At 41.9% G+C, this 23337-nt stretch overlaps 1 protein-coding gene across 11 annotated transcripts in view; it reads left to right on the top strand.

Moving 5' to 3' along the window:
- ATF7IP (activating transcription factor 7 interacting protein) overlaps positions 1-23337 on the top strand; it is a 127865-nt gene that overhangs the window by 58705 nt on the left and 45823 nt on the right. For 9 of the 11 annotated variants that reach the window (XM_075428284.1, XM_075428279.1, XM_075428287.1 and 6 more), the window contains exons 2-8: positions 325-1385; positions 14930-15019; positions 18744-18889; positions 19979-20116; positions 22014-22079; positions 22831-22904; positions 23165-23253. In XM_075428284.1, coding sequence (XP_075284399.1) covers positions 332-1385; positions 14930-15019; positions 18744-18889; positions 19979-20116; positions 22014-22079; positions 22831-22904; positions 23165-23253 — 1657 coding nt within the window. In that variant the 5' untranslated portion in view covers positions 325-331. The remainder of the gene's footprint in view (positions 1-324; positions 1386-14929; positions 15020-18743; positions 18890-19978; positions 20117-22013; positions 22080-22830; positions 22905-23164; positions 23254-23337) is intronic. The other 2 variants (XM_075428278.1, XM_075428285.1) reach the window with 2 other exon arrangements.

Genomic DNA, 23337 nt, shown 5'->3' with positions numbered 1-23337 from the left:
TCAATATGTGGCTTTGCTGTAATAATACTGAGACACAACTGGTCTAAAATGTGTGGTCAGAACATTACTACGTGATGTTACAGTGTGATCTCATTGATTTTTTACATACGTGTGTTTGTGCAGCATAAGTAGAAACTTGTATTCACTTTTTTTGAGGACAAACAAAATTTAGGTGTGGTGTCAGGTGTTTCTTTTTATTTGTAGATACAGTTAAACTGGTTTGCTTTAAAATGTGCTAAATGCTACAGTCTTCCTTAAAACACTGTAATATGATGATAATAAATTGTTAACCTTCACAAATCTTTCTGAACTTTTTTTTTTAAGGGTCAAGATGGATAGCACAGATGAACCTCAGAAAAAAGTCTTCAAAGCACGAAAAACAATGAGAGCAAGTGATCGGCAACAACTTGAAGCTGTTTATAAGGTGAAGGAGGAGCTGTTGAAGACAACTGAAGTTAAAATGTTAAATGGAAAGCATGAGAATGGAGATTCTGATTTAAACTCCCCTTTAAGCAATACAGACTGTGTGGAGGATAAGAGGGAAGTTAATGGCCTGGTGGACTTGTGTGTTAACTCTGAAGAAGGAAGAACAGCTTCTGATGAAATTAGTGAAGCCAAAAGCCCAGAAAGTAGAGCAGGGAATATAGTCAATGAAGTAGAACCCAAACCGCTAACACTGTCTCCAGAGAATGTTACTTCTGAGCAAGATAAAGATACTGATACTGCTTTAGCTTGTGAGGCTGAAAATGGAGTGCTTGGTAGCAATAAAGATAACTTCCACAAAGAAAATCGTACAAAAGATCATTTGGACCAAAGAGAGAGTGACATCCCATCACAAGGTGAAAGTAAATCAATCTGTGATGTTAGTGACTCTTCCGAAGAGAAGGGAGAAACAAATGACTTAACTGTTATTTCTGATTCATCTGGTGGGGAAAAGAGGACTGTAGAAGTAACTGATGAAGATGCTGTTGGAGAAGAAACCATCTCTAGCAGTGTGGAAGCTGACCAAGAACCAAAGGACAAACAAGATGTCACTGCAGGTGTTTCAGAAACCACTGTTCAGAAGACAATAGATGAGCCAAGTGAAAATATTTTGGACAGTACTGACTCTATGGAAACAGATGAAATTATTCCAATTTTGGAAAAACTAGCCCCTGCTGAAGACAAACTGAGCTGTTTTTCTAAAAGTTCTCTGCTTCCAGTGGATGACACAGTCCCAGATTTAGAAGAGAAAATAGACAACTGTTTGGGTTCACCGTCCAAGCAGGAAAGCAATGAAAGTCTGCCAAAAGAGGCTTTCTTAGTACTGTCTGATGAAGAGGATCCCTGTGATGAGAAGGAGGATCGTGCTGAAGTGATACTATCAAACAACTCAGGTCTTCCAGGTAAGAATTTTCTAAATCGGTAGTTTTGACTAAAGTCTGGGATTTTGTTCATTTCTTAGAATGACACACTTGCGACATGTTTCTAAATCAAAAAGGCAGTATTACCCACCAATTCTGTGTTACCTAGTCTTCCAGTTTTCAAGGATGGAGTTTGAGGCCCAGAAAAAAATGGAAGTAACACCAAAACCCTGTCATCTTCAAGATCTGGTTTGCTTTGGGGTTTTTTCTCATACTCTTTGCAAACTAGGGTGGGGTGGTGGGTGGAAGAAGAGGAAAGATGTGTAATTGTCAGACATGGAACAGAAAGATTTGTGGGAAGAGAAATGTGTTCGTTTACTGTTCTTGCGGGGAGGAAAGGATTTCAACTTTCTTTAACATGCAAATAAATAGTAAGAATTAAAACATGCTGGTAATCCAGGCATGCCACAAGTCCCATTTGTTTCAAATTTCTTTTTTTCACCAAAAGACAGTATTGGAAAAGTTTCATGAAAAACGCGAGTCATACATGCTTTTCATGCCTTACAACTTTTATTCGTTTAACTTATAGTGGTGTTTGTTTAACTTTTATCTGATGGCTATGCCAGATGATTAACATTTGACAACATTGAGTGTAGAAAGCTGGTACTTTGGTCTCTTCATGTAGTTAGCACAAGATTTTTTATGTTAAAACTGGGTGGATGTCCTCTATGGTCTGTTACTGTCATACAGTTTTGTAAACATTTTTTTTTTTACATAGGGCACACATTGTCATACTATTGCACTTCTGAAAATAAAACAGATTAATAATGTACAGACAAGTTAACACTGTTCTTTTATCTGTCCTTAAGAAAGCTGTTGTTTCAAATGATCTTGTGGGACTTTTCCTTTTTTCTTCCCTGCTCTCCTTCCCCCCCCCCCCCCCATTTGTATAGTTTTTTATAAAATTATGACCATGCTAGCTCAAATGTGTTTAAACATGCTTGACTGGGTAGCAATTCCATAGATTAAACAAAATTCAGGTGCCTTTCACTCTCTGAGAAGTTAGTAACCATAGTTTCTCAACCGTTGTTCCACTAATGAGACAGTGTCTTTCATTGAAGTGTGATGGCATTCTGAGTCTTCAGTCTCTAAACAACTAGAGAAATGGAGATAAAAATACATGTCTTCAGCCATGTTTCAGGCTCTTTCTTTTTTTCCTGGTATTTAAATTTATGCGAGTTAAACAGAGAGAACGTAGATTCCATAGTTCTTCTATAGATCTTATTCAGGTGTTGCACTGAGATTGCAAAAGTGATGCCACTGTTGTGCAATTACAGTCTTCCAGAAACTATTGGGACATGTGGGGGGGTGACAGAGAGAAAGAACATTGTGTTGTACTTGTGTTGAAATTGTAGTGTGTTATGAGTCCCTTTTATAAGATGTACATTACAAATAAATTGATGATCCTTGTTCTTACCATGGTTTAAGGGTTCTTTCATTGGAGGTGAATGAAATTAGGATATCAGGGTTGCTTTGTTATCTTACCCAATGAGAAAAAACACTGTAGTCACAGAGGAGTTTTTGTTCTGGAGCAAAAAGACCGAACTGAGTATTAAATCATAGAATCATGGACTGGTTTGGGTTGGAAGGGACCTTAAAGATCACCTAGTTCCAGCTCCCCTGCCATAGGCAGGGACATCTTTCACTAGATCAGGTTGCTCAAAGCGCTGTCCAACCTGGCCTTGAACACTTCCGGGGCGGGGGCAGCCACAGCTTCTCTGGGCAACCTGTTCGAGTGCCTCACCACCCTCATGGTGAAGAATTTCCTCCTAATGTCCTATTTAAATCTACGCTTTTTTAGTTTAAAGCCTTTATATCTTGTCCTATCACTACATGTGCTCGTAAAAAGTCCCTCTCTAGCTTTGTTGTAGGCTCCCTTTAGTTACTGAAAGGCTGCAATAAGGTCTCCCTGGAGCCTTCTGTTTTCCCATGTGAACAGCCCCAACTTTCTCAGCCTTTCCTCATAGGAGAGGTGTTTCCATCCCTCTGATCATTTTTGTGGCCCTTGTCTGGACCCACTCCAACAGGTCCATGTCTTTCCTGTGCTGAGGGCTCCAGAGCTGAATGCGGCTCTGGGGGGTCACAGCAGAGCATATTGGACTGCAGTTTGCAGAAGTCTAAAATGATTGTATCCAGCAGTATTTTTTTCAGATTTTCTGTTTTGGTGATGGGACAAATTCGCTTGACTAGTTGTTTGATTTATTGGCTATAATAGCTTGTGACTTTTACAGTTGCATGGCTGTAACTGAGACTGTTCATGAAAGGAAAACTGGCCACTGTGAAGTATGTTGTGTCCTTAATCAGCAGTCACCTGTTGAATTCTGCTTGCTAAGCTTCATAAGGCTTGCCTGTCAAGTTGCAGAGAAGGGAATTTAATTTTTTCTGAATAGTATATTCTGTGTGAAATATTTCAAGCAAATCTTCTGGGGACCCACTTTGTACTAAATTTAACATGGTATTAATACAAAAATTTTGCAGTCCATTCACCAATTTCAGTCTTTCAGTAACAAAGATAATAGCAGAGAGGTTGCAGGGACAGGAAATAATTGTATGAGAAAACAGGTAGAGTTATCTTAAAAGATAAAGATTAACTTTTGGAAAGAGTCTGTGAGGATTAAATCTATGGAGATGATACGAAGATCATTTGAGGATGCTATATTGGAGGCATAGGTGAAAGCAGCTCGATTTAAAAGTGCAGTTTTTGAAACACCCAGATGAAAACCAGCATGGCTAAATGACAACGTAAAGAATGGTAGTAGAAGAATTTCTTCAAATGGGCAGATTAATAGAATCATTTTCTCAGTTAGAATTAGTCAACACAGTGGCAATGTTGGCACTTTTTTTTTGTAATGGAAAATCGTGCGTTAGAAAACCTTGGAGTAAGTGAACCAGCACGTTACAAGGAATACCTGATTGATGTATCTGAATTCTTTTGGATATCCAAACACCAGTGGTTTCTTATCAAGAACTTTTGGAAACTGAACTGTCTTCAGATAAGATACAGAGTCCTCGTGGAGGAAATAATCATTTGAAGAATGCAAAGTAACTCTACAGTGATCTGTTCCAGAGACTGTGCTGTGCGACAATATTAATAATTTACCTAAAATCAAGGGAACTAGCGAGGTGACAGTTTGCTGATGATATTATGAAGAGCTATAGAAGAATCTTACAATGCTGAATGACTGGGGTATAAAAATGGCAGATGAAACTCAAAACCTATGAAGTGGTACAGATGAGTACAAAAATGTTCATAGCTTGGTAGGCAGATAGAACTGACTCAGCACTCAACAGTGATTTTCCAGAATTATAGTAGGTAGTTTTGTGAAAACATTGATGCAGCAGTTGAAGAAAGCAAATAAAGAATGCTGGGAATAAATAAAGAAATTGAGGAAAACTTCACTATGGGCCACCAAGCTCTTCAATGTTTTGTATAGTTCTGTTTCATTCCTCTTCCCCATACCAAAGAAGGTGTCACAGAACTGGAAAAGGGACGTGAAAGAGCAATGAGGAAAGTGATGGAACTGCAGAGTAATCCCAATTCAAGCCTCTGGTGGTCCTTGTTCCAACCCCCTACTCGGAGCAGGTACAGTTATGTAGGATGGCTAAGGGACCTTGGCAGTTTAGTTTTGTGCATATCCAGGGATGCATGTACAACAACTTCTTCTTGGGTAGCCTAATAATTAACCAACCTCAACAGTGAAAAACTTTCTGCTTAATTGGAATCTTCTGTGTTCAAACTTGTGTCCATTGCCTCATGTCTTGTTGTTGTGCACCTTAAAGAGTAGTGGCTACATTATCTCTCTGCCCTCCCATTATGTAATGGAAGGCAGTGATACAACTTCCAGTGAGTCTTCACTTGTTAAGGCTGAGCAAAACCACTTCTGTTATCCACTCCTCATATATCATGTACTTTATTCTCTTGACCTTTCTGGTGACCCTCCACAGGACTTGCTGTGGTTTTGTCAGTGCCTTCTAGTATTGGGGATCCGAAAACCAGACATAGTGCTCCAGATGGGGGTTTTTCAAGTCATGAGCAAAGGACCATCACTTCCCTTATCCTGCTGGACGTGACACTGCTGACTCATGTTCAAATTGTTTTCCACCTGGAATCAAGGCCCTGTTCTACAAAGTTATGTTCTAGCCAGTCAACCCCAAGTCTGTCCTATTACGTAGGGTTGTTCTATCCCAGATCCAAATTTTTGCATTTGCAGTTGTTGCACTTTGTGTTAGCCCATTTTTTTCAGCCTGTCAGTGTGCCTCTGAATAGCAGCTATGCCCCACAGACTATGTACCACTCCTCCAGTTTGTATCTGCAAACTTGCCAAGTGTGATCTCCTGCCCACAAGTCCAGGTCATTAGTAAATATGATAAACTGCATCAGCCCAGTAGGGATTCCTGAGGACTGCCTCTAGTGCTAAGGCACTAGCTGGACTATACACCACTGATGCAAATTCTTTGAACCCATCATAAAAAGCTACCAGGTCAGTCTGGCACAATTTGCCCTTACTAAATCCAAGCTACCAGTCACCTTCCTCTCCTTTGTGTGGCTGGTAATGGCTATGAGGATTTTTTTCCCTAACTTAGCCAAGGTGTCAGGTGAGGCTAACCAGCCTGTAGTTTCACTGAATCATCCTCCTTGACTGTCTTGAAGATGGCTGTGACACTTCCCTTTCTCCGGTCATCAGGAGCTTCCCTTGGTTGACATGAAGGTGGTAGAGACAGGACTCACAATGCCAGCAGCCTGCCTCCCTCAGCACTCGTAGGTACATCTCATCTGTTCCTGTGGAATTCTGTATCTCCACCTGGCTGAAGTGTGCCCTAGCTCTATCTCATTGACTGTGGATAGCACTTCACTTCTTCAGACTCTGCCAGGGTCTCTCCCTCTGCTCTCAGGAACTTAGGAAGGAAACTTGTCAGTGAAAAACGGAGACAGAAAAGTTGAGTACCTCAGTGTTTTCCATGTTGTCAGTCATTAGGTTGCCTGCTCCAATGAGCAGTGGCCCCACAGTTTTGCTTAGCCTTCCTTTGACTGCCATTGTAGTTCCAGAAGCCCTTCTTGCCCTTCACATCCCTCACTGGCTCCAATTCCAGCTGACCTTTGGCTTTTCTTGTTCCATTCGTGCACAACTGGATGATGTCCCTGTATTCCTCTTATTTTCTCTTCCTGTGTAATTCTTTTACATTGGAGCATGTCAGGAGGTCCATGTTCACCCATGCTGGCTCTACGTTCTGCACACTGAAATGAACAGTTCTCATGCTTTGAGGAAGCTGTCCTTGAATAACAACCAGCTCTCGTGGGTCTGTTTGCTTTCCAGGGCAGCTCCCTTTGGGATACTATCAAGTAGGTCCTCAATAAGATGACATCTGCTGTCCTGAGGGCAAGGACTGTAATGATATTTGTCCTGCTGACTTCTGAATTCCACAGTGTCATGGTTGCTGCAGATGAACGTACTCTTGACCTTCATGTCCTAGACCAATTCTTCCTTGTTTGTGAATAACAAACCCAACAGAGCATCTCCCCTAGTTGACTTATCAGTCGCCTGTGTCAAGAAATTGTCTTCAGCACACTCTGGAAACTACCTGGATTGTGTCCAATCATGTAGCCCTTCCAGTTAAAGTACACTCACGAATCAGTCCTCAGGCCTACAGTTGTGTGAGATGGCTCCACTGACTGTCTCTCCTGGATCAGATAGTCTGTGGTGAGTGCCTGGCACAACATTGCCTGTGTTGCTTTACTTTCTTCTCTTTACCCAGAAGCACTCAACTGGCTGTGGGCACTTCTCTGCGTTTAAAGCACAAGCATTCCTCACCCTTTCCGGCCTGTCTTTCCTGAAGAGACTATGTTCGTCTGTTGCAATGCTGTAGTCATTTCAGCTATCCTACCATGTCTGTCTAATCCAAATGAAAACATAATTTTGCAGTTGTGTAGGGAGTAGTAATTCCTCTTGTTTCTTGGGCTGTATTCATTTGTTTACAGAGACTTGAGATGATGAACCCAGAGTCATGATGTTTTCACAAAGGTCAAGCATGCACCTTCCTTGTCATGCTGTTCCCCAGATGTTTCCTCACTGCCTCCCGTACCTCAGCCTCAGTTTATAACCACCATTCCCTACCATGCCTAATTTCAGGTCTTCCTCATTAGGTTAGCAAGCCTGCTTGCAGAGCTCTTGTTCAGCTTTGTCAGGTGAATTCAGTCCCTGCTCAGTAATTCTTGATCATCAGAGATTACCACAGTGAAAGTGTGAAAACCTGGCCTGCAACACTTGTCATTCAGCCAGGTGTTGAGCTCTGGGTGCATGCACTCTTACTAGAGCTTTTTTTTGTCCCAGTTCATTGGGAGGATTGGTGATAATGCCAGCTTGGGCTCTTCACCCTTTTTGACAGAGATCCATTGTCACTCTTGGTATGCTTAGAATGAGTTCTGTTAGTATTGTGGGTGTCCTTGTGGATAAGCAGCAAGAGGTAATAGGCTGAGGACCAGATGAGCCTTGGTAGCCTCATGGCAACACTGGGGATCCAGGCCCTCAGCAAGTAGCTAGTGTGTTCAGGCACCAGGTCACGTTGCTAGGTGGGTACCTCCTATGGGAGGGAGTCCCTGGTGACTGTCACCAGGCTCTCCTTTATGCAGGTGGTTGGTTCAGACTCAGCTAGCTCTGATACCTGTTAATAGAAACTTTTCAACTTAATGTGTTACATGAGTGCTATGCCTGTTCAGTAACTGCAGATTTGCACGTAGAGGGGCAGTCTTCATTCCATTGCTGGAAGTCACAGGCTTCTTACCTCCTCCATTTTGAAACTCTCCATTTTTTCTGTTTTGAATATAGCCTCTAGCTGTCCCTGTTTCCTTGCACTGTGAGGCTTGGGTTTTTGTCTGTGTGTCCTGGGTTTGGCCAGGACCAGAATCTAGGAAGGGGCACAGCCAGGCGGGCTGACCTAACCTGGCGAAACAGAGCAGGGTATTCCATACCATGTGCCGTCATGCTGGGTTCTGATTGGGGTGGAGTGGGGCAATGGGAAGGCAATCACGGCTCAGGAGCGCGTGGTGGCGGCGGGCGGTGAGAGTTGCTCTCTGTGTTCTGCTGTTTTGTTTTGTGTATTCTCCTTATGGGTGTTGTTGTTGTTGTTCCTCTTCCCTTTGTTTGCTGTTCTGCTAAACTGCCCTTATCCCGACTCCACCAGTTTCTGCCTGTTTCTTTCCATTCTCCTCTGCACCCCAGCGGGGGGAGGGGTGGCCGCGTGGCCCTTTTGTTGCCGGCCGCAGCCAAACCATAACACTATGCAAGGTCATGGTTTATCCCTTCTTTGTCCATTCTACACAGTCAGATCATCTATGTGGAGAACTATGGAGCTCCTTGCTAGGAGTGCTGTGACTGCTAGTTTCACAGAATGGTAGGGGTTGGAAGGGACCTCTATGGATCATCTAGTCCAACCCTCCTGCCAAAGCAGGGTCACCTACAGTAGGCTGTAGAGGACCTTGTCCAGGCGGGTCTTGAATATCTCCAGAGAAGGAGACTCCACAACCTCCCTGGGCAGCCTGTTCCAGTGCTCCGTCACCCTCAGAGGGAAGGAATTCTTCCTCATGTTCAGACAGAACAGTCAGTTTGTGCCCATTGCCCCTTGTCCTGTTGCTGGGCACTACTGAAAAGAGTTTGGCCCCATCCTCCTGACACCCACCCTTCAGATATTTGTAAGTATGTATTAGGTCCCCTCGCAGCCTTCTCTTCTTCAGGCTGAACAAGCCCAGCTCCCTCAGCCTCCCCTCATAGGAGAGATGCTCCAGTCCCCTCATCATCCTTGTAGCCCTCCGCTGGACTCTCTCCAGTAGCTCCTCATCATCTTTCTTGAACTGGGGAGCCCAGAACTGGACACAGTACTCCAGATGAGGCCTCACCAGGGCAGTGTAGAGGGGAAGGAGAACCTCCCTCGACCTGCTGGCCACACTCTTCTTGATGCACCCCAGGATCCCATTAGCTTTCTTGGCAGCCAGGGCACACTGCTGGCTCATGGTTAACCTGTCGTCCACCAGGACACCCAGGTCCCTCTCTGCAGAGCTGCTCTCCAGCAGGTCCGCCCCGAGCCTGTACTGATGCATGGGGTTGTTCCTCCCCAAGTGCAGGACCCTGCATTTGCCCTTGTTGAACCTCATCAGGTTCCTCTCTGCCCAACTTTCCAGCCTGTCCAGGTCTCGCTGAATGGCAGCACAGCCTTCTGGTGTGTCTACCACACCTCCCAGTTTGGTGTCATCAGCAAACTTGCTGAGGGTACATTCTAACTCTTCATCTAGGTCGTTGATGAAGAAGTTAAACAAGGCTGGGCCCAGTACTGACTCCTGAGGGACAGCACTAGTTACCAGCCTCCAACTGGACTCAGCGCCCGCTGATGACAACCCTCTGAGTTCTGCCATTCAGCCAGTTCTCTATCCACTTCACCAACCACTCATCTAGCCCATACTTCCTGAGCTTCCCTAGGAGGATATTATGGGAGACTGTGTCAAAAGCCTTGCTGAAGTCTAGGTAGACAACATCCACGGCTCTCCCCTCATCTACCCAGCCAGTCATGTCATCATAGAAAGCTATCAGATTGGTCAAACATGATTTCCCCTTGGTGAATCCATGCTGACTACTCCTGATAAACTTCTTTTCCTCCACTTGCTTGTTGATGACCTCCAGGATAAGCTGCTCCATCACCTTTCTCGGGGTGGAGGTGAGGCTGACCAGCCTGTAGTTCCTTGGGTCCTCCTTCTTGCCCTTTTTGAAGATTGGAGTGACACTGGCCTTTCTCCAGTCCTTGGGCACCTCTCCTGTCCTCCAGGACCTCTCAAAGATGATGGAGAGTGGCTCACCAATGACATCCGCCAGCTCCCTCAGCACTCGTGGGTGCATTCCATCGGGGCCCATGGATTTGTGGACGTCCAGATCACTTAAGCGATCCCTCACACAGTCCTCCTCGAGCAAGGGAAAGTTGTCCTCTCTGTGGGCTTCCTTTCTTAACTCCGGGGCCTGGGATTCCTGAGGGCCTGCCTTGGCACTGAAGACTGAAGCAAAGAAGGCATTCAGTAGCTCTGCCTTCTCTGCGTCTTCCATCACCAGGACACCCGCCTCATTCAGCAGCGGCCCCACATTGTCCCTAGCCTTCCTTTTGCTGCTGATGTAGTTGAAGAAGCCCTTCTTGTTTTTTTTGACATCCCTTTCCAGCTTCAATTCCAGGTGGGCTTTGGCCTTCCTTGTCGCATCCCTGCACGCTCTGACCGCATTCCTGTACTCTTCCCAAGTGGCCTGCCCCTCTTTCCACATTCCATGGACCTTTCTCTTCCACCTCATCTCCGCTAGAAGCTCCTTGTTCAGCCATGCAGGTCTCCTGCCTCCTCTGCGCGATTTCTTTCTCAGGGGGATGCACTGCTCCTGAACATGGAGGAAGTGATGTTTGAAGAGCGACCAGCACTCTTGGACCCCCCTGCCTTCGAGACCCCTGGCCCATGGGATTCCTCCCAGTAGCTCCCTGAAGACGCCAAAGTTAGCCCTCCTGAGGTCCAAGGTTTTGATCCTGTTTATTGCCCTGCTTCCTCCACGCAGGATCCTGAACTCGACCACTTCATGGTCACTGCAGCCGAGTCTACCTCCGACCTTCACATCCTCCACCTGTCCCTCCTTGTTTGTTAATACAAGGTCCAGGAGAGCACCTTTCCTTGTTGGTTCCTCCACCACTTGCATCAGAAAGTTATCATCGATGCTGTGTAGGAACCTCCTGGATTGCGCCTGCCTGGCTGTATGGTCTTCCCAGCTGATGTCAGGATGGTTGGAGTCCCCCATGAGAACCAGGGCCTGTGATTGTGAGGCTGCTTGCAGCTGCCTGTAGAAGGCCTCATCAATTTCCTCCCCCTGGTCAGGTGGCCTGTAGTACACACCCACCATAATGTCATCCTTATGAGCCTGTCCCTTAATTCTAACCCACAAGCTTTCAACTTGTTCCTCATTTGCCTGCAGGCCAAGCTCAATGCATTCCAGTTGCTCCCTCACATATAGAGCAACTCACCCACCTCTCCTTGTTGGCCTGTCTTTCCTAAAGAGTCTGTAGCCATCCATGACAGCATGCCAGTCATGCGAGTTGTCCCACTACATTTCTGTGATGGCGACCAAGTCGTAGCCGTCCTGCTGTATAATGGCTTCCAGCTCCTCCTGTTTATTGCCCATGCTACGTGCGTTGGTATAGACACACTTGAGCTGGGCTGTCAGTCTCACCCCTGACCCTGGCACGCCAAGCCTAGGCTCATACCTAGTGAGGTGGTCTATGTCCCCTTCCGCCTTCGAACCTAGTTTAAAGCCCTCTCAATGAGCCCCGCCAGCTCGTGGCCAAGAATCCTTTTTCCCCTTTGAGATAGCTGCAATGCACCTGTCACCTCCAGACCCTAAGGCTCTGGGTGTCTTTCCCAGTAATTTTGCAGAAAGCTGAGGACGTTTTCCGGGGCTGTAAAACTATGTTCTTTTTTCTTCTTAGATTCTTCCTTACATTATCATCTACTGTTGACATTAGCGTGTTGGAGATACTATCCTGGATTAGGTGAACTGTTGGTTTTACCTAGTGCAGCTGTTGCTAGGTTCTTTCTCTTACCTATTCTGTACGCTCTCAAGTTTGACCAGGTGAGGATGTCTACCAAAACAAATTGGAAGTCTGTCTTTCTCAGAATTGCTAGCACTTCGAGTGCCTTCTAGACACCTTGATTCTAGGCTTCTCTACAGCAATGGCGTTTAATGCCATCCAGGGATAATTTGAAAGGAGGTTGTCTTTGTTAAGGGAGTCTGAAGTCAGTCAGCATGCCCAAGTACACCTTTTAAGAAAATGAAGAGTGCAGTTAGCATTTTAAAAAATGCAGCGTGTCTTCTAGAAAGTAGTGTTTGAAGAGAACTTCAGAGCATGTGAATGACAGATAAAACAACTAAACGTGAACTTTTGTTCCGTGTTGTGATAGAACTAGCTGTCGAAATTCTTGAATTCACAAATAGCAAAATAAGTTACACTTAAATTGCACAGATGAAACCACAGTTCTGCAATAATATTTCTAGTTTTGTCTTTTACTTCAAAAAGGGATAATGGAAGGCTTTCAGAGAGTTACTGCAAAAGTAACTGCAACTGTTTAGTAACAGGCAAACACCTAGTTAAAAAAACAAACACCTTTGTGTTCAGATCCACAGTAAATAGAGCAGCTTAAGATGGCTGTATGATAAATACAGTGATAACTTACTGATATAATCAGATTTTTTTTTTAAAAGGATTGCATTCATTGCTTCTGCACATCTAGAATCAGAGTAACGAGAATGTAGCTTATCAGTGAAAAATGAGCTGGTAGGCAGTTGTAAAATTACCTGCATATTGTGGTTCATACCTTTCTAACTAGAGAGGTTTAGCTGGGCATCGTGTAGTTAAACAAGATAAATTTATTTACAGAGTGATAGAAGTTTGTAAGGAAGGGACTTCCTTGTCCCTGAAATTACTTTGTCCTTTACATAGAACTCAAAAAGCTCAGCTTTGAAACTTGTAACATGATATTTTAAAGATATTCTAGGTATGTGTATCTTTCCGTGGAAGATGTATATATTTCAGTTGAATATTAAAATCTGCAAATAGTGGAAGAAATACTCTTGAACTTAATGACTCTCCTTTAGATTCTTAGGTAACTGAGTCCTATTTTACTGATAACAATAGAATACATGAAGCTTATCTAGAAGCCTTAAAAAGCAGGTGGCATTGGCACTATGCAATTTTATTACCTTAAATATAAATCAGATTGGTTTTGAAGAATTTACATGGTTGTCCTTGTTTTGGCTGGGACAGAGTTATTTTTCCTCTCAGTAGCTGCTGTGTTTTGAATTTAGTACAAGAAGAATGTTGATAACACTGATGTTTTTAGTTGCTGCTAAGAAATCAAGGTCTTCTTCCAGTTTCCCAATTTCAGCTAATGAGCAGGTGTGCAGGAGCTGGGAGGGAGCTCCTGGGAGGAGCCAGGGAGCGTAGCCAGACAGACAGCCCAAGCTGGCCAATGGAGACATTCCATACCATCGACATCATGCTGAGTTTATAAATGGAGGTTGTCGGGGGGCAGGAATCTTTTTTTTTTTTTTAATCTTCTTTTCTGTGAGTTTGAATCCCTTTTGTCTACCAGTTTGAACTTTTGTGGGAATTTAGTCTTTTGGAGGAGTTTCACAAAATTGGTGAGATCCGCAAGTTCCAGGTTCCGCGATTGCTGCTCAGGGACTGATTGTGAATTGCTTGTCAGGTGTTGAGAAAATTGTACTGTATCTAGGGTTTTTTTGCATATTCTTTAGTAGTAGTATGAATATTACTGTTAGTATTTACTTTGTCACATTAAACTGTCTTTATCTTAACCCACGAGTTTCCCCTTTTGTCCATTTCTCCTCCCCATCCTGCTGGGGGGGGAAGGGGAGGGGTGAGTGAATGGCTGTCCAGTGCTTAGTTGCTGGGTGTCGGGTTAAACCGTGGAAGTTGTATAAGTATTGTTTCTTGCATAAATTAACAGAATGAAAAATCTAGTAATTTCAGGTTTTGGTTTTCTGACTCCTTCCTTTTTCTGATTTATTAGGCAACTTTTTAAATCATTCAAATATTCTTCATAATAGAAATAAAATTTAGTGTTAAGAGAGCATCAAGCATATCTTTGCAGCCAGAACTTTCTCTAAAAAAGCTAGTAAACACTGCTGTAATAACAAAATCAAAATTGGAAGTTGGATATCAAGATGTACATAACAGTGCTGACTTGCTCTGTTATATTGTGGATAGATTTTAATGTATCTTAAAAGTAATAGTTTTATGCTGTATCTAGCAAGCACAGGAGGTGGCAAATACGGCCTGTACAAAACACATAATGGAAGTTCATGGAACATATAATAAAAATTTTCAGGAAATGTTAGCATTTTTGTTTTAAACTGTGTGCATTTGGGGGTGTTGTTTTAGATTTTTCTTTATTTAAGGATTTCCCAAACTGTATGTTTTGAAATGACTAGTCTTAAACTGTGATACTTTGTATTAGGAAGAAATTTTAAATGAAAATTGAAATTTATTAAGACAAGAAGAATCTAGACCTTTTCTGCCATAAAGAGTATGGGTGAATTTGCCAATTGTAAATAAATAGAGAAACATATGAGTATTTTGTTAGTGAAATTTTTATACTTTTTTTCTTACACGAAAAATAAACTAAAATAATTTATTGAGAACTTTTATGTCTGAAATGAAATGATGTATTTTTAAGGTACCTTGAAGCATTCTGTTGATTTTTAAAGCTAAGCAAATCTAGAAGTAATTGTGCTGTGTTGTACAGTAGTTCAAATTTTTGCTCTGAAGGTATCCTCTGATTTTTTTCATCTCTGCATTCCCTCTGTGTCATACTTCTTTCTCTCGCCTTTGCCAGTGTGGTTTTTCATAAGTAATCAAAGTTCACTAGTCAAAATAGGACTTTCATGAGAATTTTGTAGGTCAGCAGAAGTAACACATGGGGTTTTTTCTTCTGTTTGTAGAAGAGGTAGAGGAGGAGAGAAGAAAGGAGAGTGAGGAGGATAAAGAAAGAGAAGAGGCCCATGAAGAAGAAGAGAAACACACAGAGAGAAGTACGTAATGTTAAAACTTATGTTCCACTGGTGACCCGTGTTAGAAACACAGAATTGTTGTGGTTGGAAGCGACCTTTGGAGATTATCTAGTCCAAACTCCCTGCTCAAAACCAGCTCAAAAGAGCAGTTTTATCAGAACCGTGTCCAGACAGGTTTTGAGTATCTCCACAGAGGGAGACTCCACAACCTTCCAGTGTTCCACTTCCAGTGTTTGACTGGAAGGTTCAGTCTCACAGTGCTGATTAGAGGGGAATAATTACCTTCCTTGACCTGCTGGCAATACTCGTCCTCAGGCAGCTGAGGATGTTGGCCGTCTGTGCCAATAGGACACATTGCTGGCTCATGTTCAACTTGATGTGCATGAAGACCGCAAGGGCCTTTTCTGCAAAGCTGTCTTCCAGCCGATTAGTTCCCAGCCTGTACTAGTACATGGTTTTATTCCTACCCAAGTGTAGGACTTTGCATTTCCTTTTGCTGAGCTTCATGAGGTTCGTGTTTGCTGATTTTTCCAGCTTATCAAGGTGACTCTGAATAGCAGCATAACCATCTAGTCTAGCAACCACTGCTTCCAGTTTTGTGTCGTGCAAATTGCTGAGGATGCCCTCTGTCCCATTAACTATGTCATTAATGAAGATGTTAGTGTTGGTACCAGTATCATCTGCTGGTGTACGTTACTAGTGACAGGCTCCAACTGGACGTTGTGCCACTAATCACAGCTCTTGGAGCCCAGCAGTTGAGTCATTCCGTTTATCTAGGCCATGCATAATTAAGTGGTCTCTTAGAATGTCCTAGGTGTCAAAAGCATTACTAAAGACAAGATAAACAGCAGCCACTGCTCTCCCCTCATCTACCAAGCCACCTGTCTCATCATAGAAGACTATCAGGCTGAGGAGGCATGATTTCCCCTTGATAAATTCATTCTGACTGTTCCCCATCACCTGCTTCTTAATATGTTTAGAGATGATTTCTAGAATTACCTGCTCCATCACGTTGCCAGGAATTGAGGTGAGACTGACCATCCTGTAATTCCCTAGTCCTTCTTGGCTTTCTTGAAGATCAGAGGAAAGCAAACATCAGTCCTCTCCTTAGGAACCTTGTGCCGTTGGCACAACCTTTCAGCTGTTGAGAGTGGCCTTGCAGTCACCTCAGGCAGCTCCCTCGGCACTCGTGAGTGCATCACTCTGGCTTGCACAGACTTACGTATGTCCAGTTTGTTTAAATGTTAGCTCAGTGCTCCTCTGCTGAGAGCAAGTCTGCCTTTGCTCCAGACTGTCCCACTGGTCTCGGGGAACTGGCATTGCTGAAGGCAAGTCTTTTCATTCACATCTGAGACAAAGAAGGCATTGAGTGCCTGGGCTGTTTTTGTGTCCTTTGTCACTTGCTCCCCTGCCTCATTCAGCAGGGAGGATGTAGTTTCCCTAGTTCTCCTTTTGCTGCTGGTGTACTGGTAGAAGCCAGTTGTTGCCCTTCATGTCCCTCACCAGATTGGCTGCTGGAGGCCACACCATATGGCACATCACCATTACTGAGTGCAGGGACCGTCCTCCTTCTGTGCATCCTACTGTGCAAAGTCCTGTGGTCATTAGCTGTTCTCTGGGAGCTGTGCTCTAGGCCCAGCAGTACAGGCCTCTCCCTAGTACTTGCTAAAAGGGTGCTGGAGCCTCCATAAGGAATCAGCTGGAACATAAGCACAGAGCACCCTTTGATCAAGGACAGCTGATGCAGCTCATCAGAAGCTGCTAGTTTCCTACAAGTCACAGCCTCCTTTAGGTATCTTTTCCACTAGTAGCAAGCACCCTGAAGCTCTGCAAAGGGAATCTAACTGCAGTAAAACTAGATGTAGCATCTGCTTCAGAACAAATTACCTGAACATTAAACATGTTCTGTTCAATATATAAGTAAATCTTGCACGTTACAAATTACTTGTACTACTCAGCAGTTAGGCTTTTCTGAAGAGTCTGGCTGGGAGTAGGAAAGAGTTGTATGGAAGGTTCTAATAAACTTGTCTTTGCTAGTCTGGGCATAGAGTCCTTACTATTCAAATTTTTTTTGTTTGTTTCTAGAAGTTTTTTTGATGGATGGAAGAAAGCTAGAGATTTTTTCCATCTTCATTTTCCAGTTTACTGTCATTCTGGAAGAAAAAAATTAAAAACTCATATCTTAGACATTTATATTGCTTACACATATTCAGCATTCTGAAAATGTTTATGAAGAGCCCTGTGGCTCTATAAAACTTACCTAGAATTTGAGAATGTATGCTTTCGCAAAGTTTAAGAATTAACCTAGGTTTTCATGCAGATTTTAAAATAGTGCCTTATGATAATTCTTAGTACGTTGGTGCATTTTTAGTGCAACTCTCAAAAAAATCAGAAACCATTAGCAAATTGGATCAGGCTGAAACCATCAGAAATCCAACCATCAAAAAATCAGACTAAAAGAAATTTGTGAAGTTAGAAATACGACTCACAGTGTATGTAATAAAAGTAAAGAAAAATGGCAGTGAAAAGTAATTGTTTGTTATGCTGTTTCAGTCTCCAGAGAATCTTCATTGATGTACTGCTAATTCTGTCTTTCTGTGTTATCCTTAGGTTTGGGGTGGAGGGTTTGGGGGCTCTGGTCTTTGGTGTTCTGATGGTGGTCAGGTACCTGTAGCATGCACTGTAGCTTCGCTTCCTGTGCCTAGTCTTGTTGGTTTACATGTCGATCAATAGAGGTTACAGTGCCAGGAGCTGGAGGAGTGAATGAGGTCTCTGGTTCTTTTGTACTGCATCGCTGTGGTGAAAATGGCTTTTGTTATATAGTTCCATTTTGAGCCTGTTCTTTTGTTAGATTTTTACTTTCCTTCTGTCCTGGGTTCAGCTGGGATAGGGTTGATTTTCACAAGAAGCCAGGAGGGCTCACCCAAACTAGTCAAACGAACCGAACCGGGTATTTGGGATATTCGATACCATGTGAAGTCATGCTAGGTATTTAAGTCGGGGGAAGGTAATTTGCTACTCAGCTGAGCATTGGGTGAGAAAATTGCACTCTATATTCTTTTTATCAGTATTACTGTTGTTATTTTCTTCTCCCTTTGCTGTTCTGTTAAACTGTCTTTATCCCAACCCATGAGTTTTGCATTTCTCTCCTCCCCATCCCACCGCGGGGAAGGAGCAGGAGAGCAACTATGTGGTTCTTTGTTGCCAGCTGGGGCTGAAGCATGACACTTTCTAACCCAAGAAGTAAGAAAAGGTTTGAATGGGTTTTTTTCAGTTAGAGAGTGGCAGTACAGGTTAAAACTTTGTGGCAGGTAGAAAAGAAGTTCATTGCTGACACAGGCAGAATGAGATGTAGCTTTGTTGACTGGAATTCTGAGGATTCCTTTTTCAGAAGAGGGTTTTGCTTCTCAGAAGCCATGCTTCATTATAGGATGGTACTGATAGGAGCAGGAAGAACTGGAGGCAAGTTTTGGAGAGCTGAATGGAAGTATTACAGGCATTTTGCATTTGGGGCAGTGGTTTGGTGAATCGCAAAGCAGAACTCACTAACAGGGCAGCAATGTAAAGAGACTAAAGGGATTGTTCTGCTTTGTTGTCATTCGTTGTTTTTCCAAAGGCGTTCTTAGTGGTTTAGGATGAGAAAGCTTCAACTGGGGACCAGTGAAACTTCATAATAATCGTGGCATTCTGCAGATACCTGTTTTTTTGAAGGTTCCGCATGAGCGGTTGTATCTAATTGTTCCAGGTGAAGTGTCAAGGAGAAAGCGTTCCAAATCTGAGGACATGGACAGTGTTCATTCTAAACGTCGTCGGTACATGGGAGAAGACTATGAAGCAGAACTCCAAGTAAAAATTACAGCCAGAAGGGACGTTGACCAAAAAATACAAAAGGTAGAATGGAGATGCAGAGCAAAGATGGCAAACACACACCTATCACTTGTCTTGCCATCTTTGAATTAGCTATCCTTTCCCACACACTCGCTGCCCCCCTCAACACTTTGTCTTTTTTTTGGTTGAAAATTGGATGTAATTCAGATACCAGAAGTGGCTTATATATAAAGTCCTATATAGCCCTGCTTTTAAGAAGAGACCAAATACATTTGAAAACTACGCTGCAAGAGTTATATTTGAAATGTGTTAAATATTTAAACTCTGAAGTCTTATGTGACTATAGATGGAGAATCTTAGCAAAGGAGGTATTTCAGTGTGGTAAGGATTTATATGTGGCGCACTTCATTGTGTGCCTAGCTTAAAAGAAAGCCTGTCTTCAGACAACAGTGCAATCAACATAGCATTTTGCAGGTTATTATAGAGCTGTTAATTGCCTGGTTGCATCATTGTCAGGTAAAGAAACCTATGGTCTTAAAGAGAAATAAATTGTGCCCTTCTTCTGTCAGTTAGTTAGGTAGTGCGTGTTCTGAGTTCATTAATACAGGATGCAGAAAAATGAACCATGTCTGTTGCTTGTTTATTTTTTTTTCCTAAGGAAAATTTTTGCACTGCAGTAAGTGTACACATACAACATAAGGCATTTCTGCTAGAGGAAGATGCATCTCAGAAATAAAGTTTTCATTGAATATCTTTAGTTTCTGTTCTTTGAATGCCACTGTCCCTCTCAAGAACACAGAAGAGGAAAAATAGTTTTTGTAAACACAGTGTTTTATGAAAATTTCCTGTTGTTGAGGTTCTTTTTATATGTAATAAGTTTTTATACACTTACAATACTGCACTGAAATTAATTTCTTGACTTAGTGGCAAAGGGGGACCTTTTGTATTTTCCAAAGCAGATGTAGAAACTTTTCTTAACTGTATACCCACATGCTTATTGGTGACTGTAGATTTATTTGATTGGCAGGGCACAACCATTGTCATATTGTTCTGTTTGTAGCAGGAGACTTGTTCGGAGTTGAGAATGTTTTTATAGATGGTCTACCAAATTCTGCGATTATATTGTTGGGTTTTTTAATAATAATTTGGCAGGTTATCCAGAGACTGTTAGAAGAAAAACTTACTGCTTTACAGTGTGCTGTGTTTGACAAGACTCTGGCGGACTTGAAGACCCGAATAGAGAAAATAGAATGTAACAAGAGGCATAAAACTGTGCTTACTGAACTACAGGTTAGTGTTTGTGTGTTGAACTGCATACTAGAATCAAATTTAACATGAAGTTCCTCAACATTTAGTAGTAAGTCTCCTGTAGTGTTCAGTAAGGAAGCCATTCTGACTCCACAAAGGGAAGGTGCGGGGAAGCAGCAAGTACTGATGTTGCTTTTCAGTTGTAAAATTCTACTTCTTTAGTCAAAAAGAAGAAAGCAACCAATTAATCGTCAAAAAGAAGAAAGCAACCAATTAATCATCAAAAAACCCCAAAGCAATTCTTCCTTCTGGCACGCTGATTCATTAGCTGTTAGTAAACTGGTTTTCCACTTTTCTATTCCATTTAGACATTCTTCAAATAAATGTTAAGCATGAAAATACCTAATGCCTCTGTGAAGCCAGAAATTTACTTAAAAATGGAGAAGTGCAGAAAGGAGAGGACCATAGCACTGGACTTTGTAGAATGTTCAAACAAAGAAACATCACATGATACTTATCCGTGTTATTTCCCCAGAAACTAAATAATTATGTTTGTGCAAGGGAAGAAATCGCTAGTGTTGAATGCAGTATGCATTCTTTATAGAAATGATGTACATAGTGATGAGATGAGGAACATCACAAAAATCAAAGAATTTTGAAATGACAAGTAAAAGCTTACGTCATAACAAATTCAAACAATAAGGTGATTTTACTTTTAACATTTAAAAAAAAGAAAGTATGGAGTTTGCCAGACCAGTTTGTACTACATAACTCTTCCCCTCGCTGCCCCAGACATTTGATGTTGCCTTTTTATTAAGTGCTAGCTAGGACATTTTCACTATACTTGTTTATCAATGTCTTTAGCCATCAACTACAGTGTCAATAACATCGTATAAGGCTGTGAATGTGTTCATGTTAGTATACTTGCAGTCTAAGTTTACACAGGTTTATTATTCAGGGTGCTTCAAAAGACCACTGCACTGTATAAGATAACAGAAATTGAAATATAAATGTAATTAAAGGCAGACTATAATTGTAGTTTGTCATGTTGCTTTGTAAAAATTTGAAAGAGGTGACGTTTCTAAGTAGACTAGCTCCTTTTAGGTAAGATGTTCTGAAATCATGATATATGAAACTCGCCGATTTTTTTAAAAACTTCCATTCTTCTAGTGCTATCCTAGTGTTTTCAGAAGTTTGTAAAGATACTTTAGCTCTTCTTTCTATGGGGGGAAAAAAGTAAAAGGAAAGAAAAAGTACCTGTTAAGAACAGGTGGCACAGCTACTGCCTCCAGAGTAAGTCAGTCATCAGAACTGCAACCTAGACAGGGTAAAGTAGAATCTTGTAACACTGAGGTAATTACAGAAGGAATGGTCACCAAATAGTATATTGGGGGAAGCACAAGAAGTAAAACATGAGATGTAAGAGTGGTGCTTAAGAAGATAATGAACCTGATATCTGAACATCAAATAGAGTAGAACAAAGCTGACAGTAAGGTGTGTGTGATACGTTGTGTATCAGTGAAATGGAGAAATAGGATAAATGGGGGAAGAGTAGATAATATGTAAGTCAAAAAGGTATGCATGTTTCAATATGGTTGGTACATAAGGCATTAAAACAGATGCTTTCAGTTACTTTCATTCATGCAGAATGTTGTGGAAAGCTCTGCAAGATAGGTGCTGTTTGTGCAATTGTGAATAGGAAGGAAAATAATTCAAGTTGTCTCTAAGATACCTTGATGGCGATATATGTGTGTGTCTTTCTGCTGCTCTTGAAGTAATATAGTTGTACTGTGTTTCAAGAAAGAGTAATTTCCCTGGATATGAAAATAGCCTTTGACCTGATGTCTTAATTGCATATCTTTTAGTTTGTATAATTTCTTTTTCTCTTCTTGGAGAGGTTGTTTACAGTTTTGTTTGTTTTCATCTTCTTCCCATCTAGGCTAAAATTGCTAGATTGACAAAGCGGTTTGGAGCAGCCAGGGAAGACTTGAAGAAAAGACAGGAAGTAAGAACTAGATTCTTTATATTTGTTTTTCTGAGTTAGCCTAAACCTTATGTTGAAAAATAAATAAATTTTATATGCAGAAAGATGTGACCTGGTTGTTCAGTGGTGTTCATGAAGTGGATTTGTCTTGTTTGGTTAAAGGCAGTGATACGAAAGAATAGTCTTTGCACATCTGTTAAGTAGTTCTGATTTCTGTGTAAGGTTCTTCAGGCATTATGAGTGTGAAGGCACCTTAAACTGTATGTAAACAAATCTAATTTACTTCAAGGTGAAGAGTATAGAGTAAATAAGACTCTCTCCCAGTACCTTGATTTTGGGGTAAAGGGGGAAGAAGAGAGGAATGGATACAAACAGTAGTATTTCTGTGTGTCTAGAATGAATATTTTGGGTTAATTACTGTAAAGAAATGGAAGCTGAAAGTCCATTAACATTCAAGCAGAAATTTTCATTCTCATGCTATAAAAACTTAAAGGCAAGAGACTTATAAAAAGGGAGGATGCAGGAGAGGGAGAGAGTATGTAGGAGAGGGAGGCAGGTAGGACGAAGTAGGTTTTGGGGATTTGTAAAACATGGCAAGTTCTCCTGCAGTGTTGGCTCCAGAAAATGCATGTATCACACAGAAATGAATGAATATGAAATATAATGAAAGCAAAAGTTTTCGAGCTGACTTATGGTCATTTTGGTATGGTTTTTCTCTCTTCTTCTCTCTTCCTTTTTCTCTCTCTCTTCCCCCCCCCCCCCCCCCTCCAAGAATTCACCAAACGCACCTGTGTCTCCAGGCAAAGCATCAGGTGACACTGCAAACACAAATAATGCTACATATCGGTAAGCAAACCACATCACTGTGACCATGTTAAAATTTTCAGTAGGACATTTGAGATACCTAATATAATGTGTAATTTACAAATAACTTTGCACTTTTTTTTTATAGGGGAATAACATCCAAAGTTAATTTGCAGGGGGGTCAAAAGATTAATTGGTTTTGAAAAATCTCAGTGAAAAGAACAGCTGTAAAATAAGGGCTATTTCATCATTGTACCTGGTGTGGCTTATTGAGAAATGCTAACTGGAACTTCGTTCCTTAGAAATGCTGGCACAGTGAGGCAGCTGCTGGAATCAAAGAGAAATGTAGGAGAGAGCACAGCAGCAACTTTTCAAGCCCCTGTGAATGCAGGTAAGAAACTGCATATGGACTATAAACACACTTCTTAAAAGTTTTATTGCTTTCCATTAAAAAAAGTAACTAACTGAACAGAAC

Source organism: Opisthocomus hoazin, chromosome 8, assembly GCF_030867145.1.
Source record: "Opisthocomus hoazin isolate bOpiHoa1 chromosome 8, bOpiHoa1.hap1, whole genome shotgun sequence".
In the NCBI taxonomy this organism is placed as follows: domain Eukaryota; kingdom Metazoa; phylum Chordata; class Aves; order Opisthocomiformes; family Opisthocomidae; genus Opisthocomus; species Opisthocomus hoazin.
This window is presented reverse-complemented; position numbering and strand designations above follow the sequence as displayed.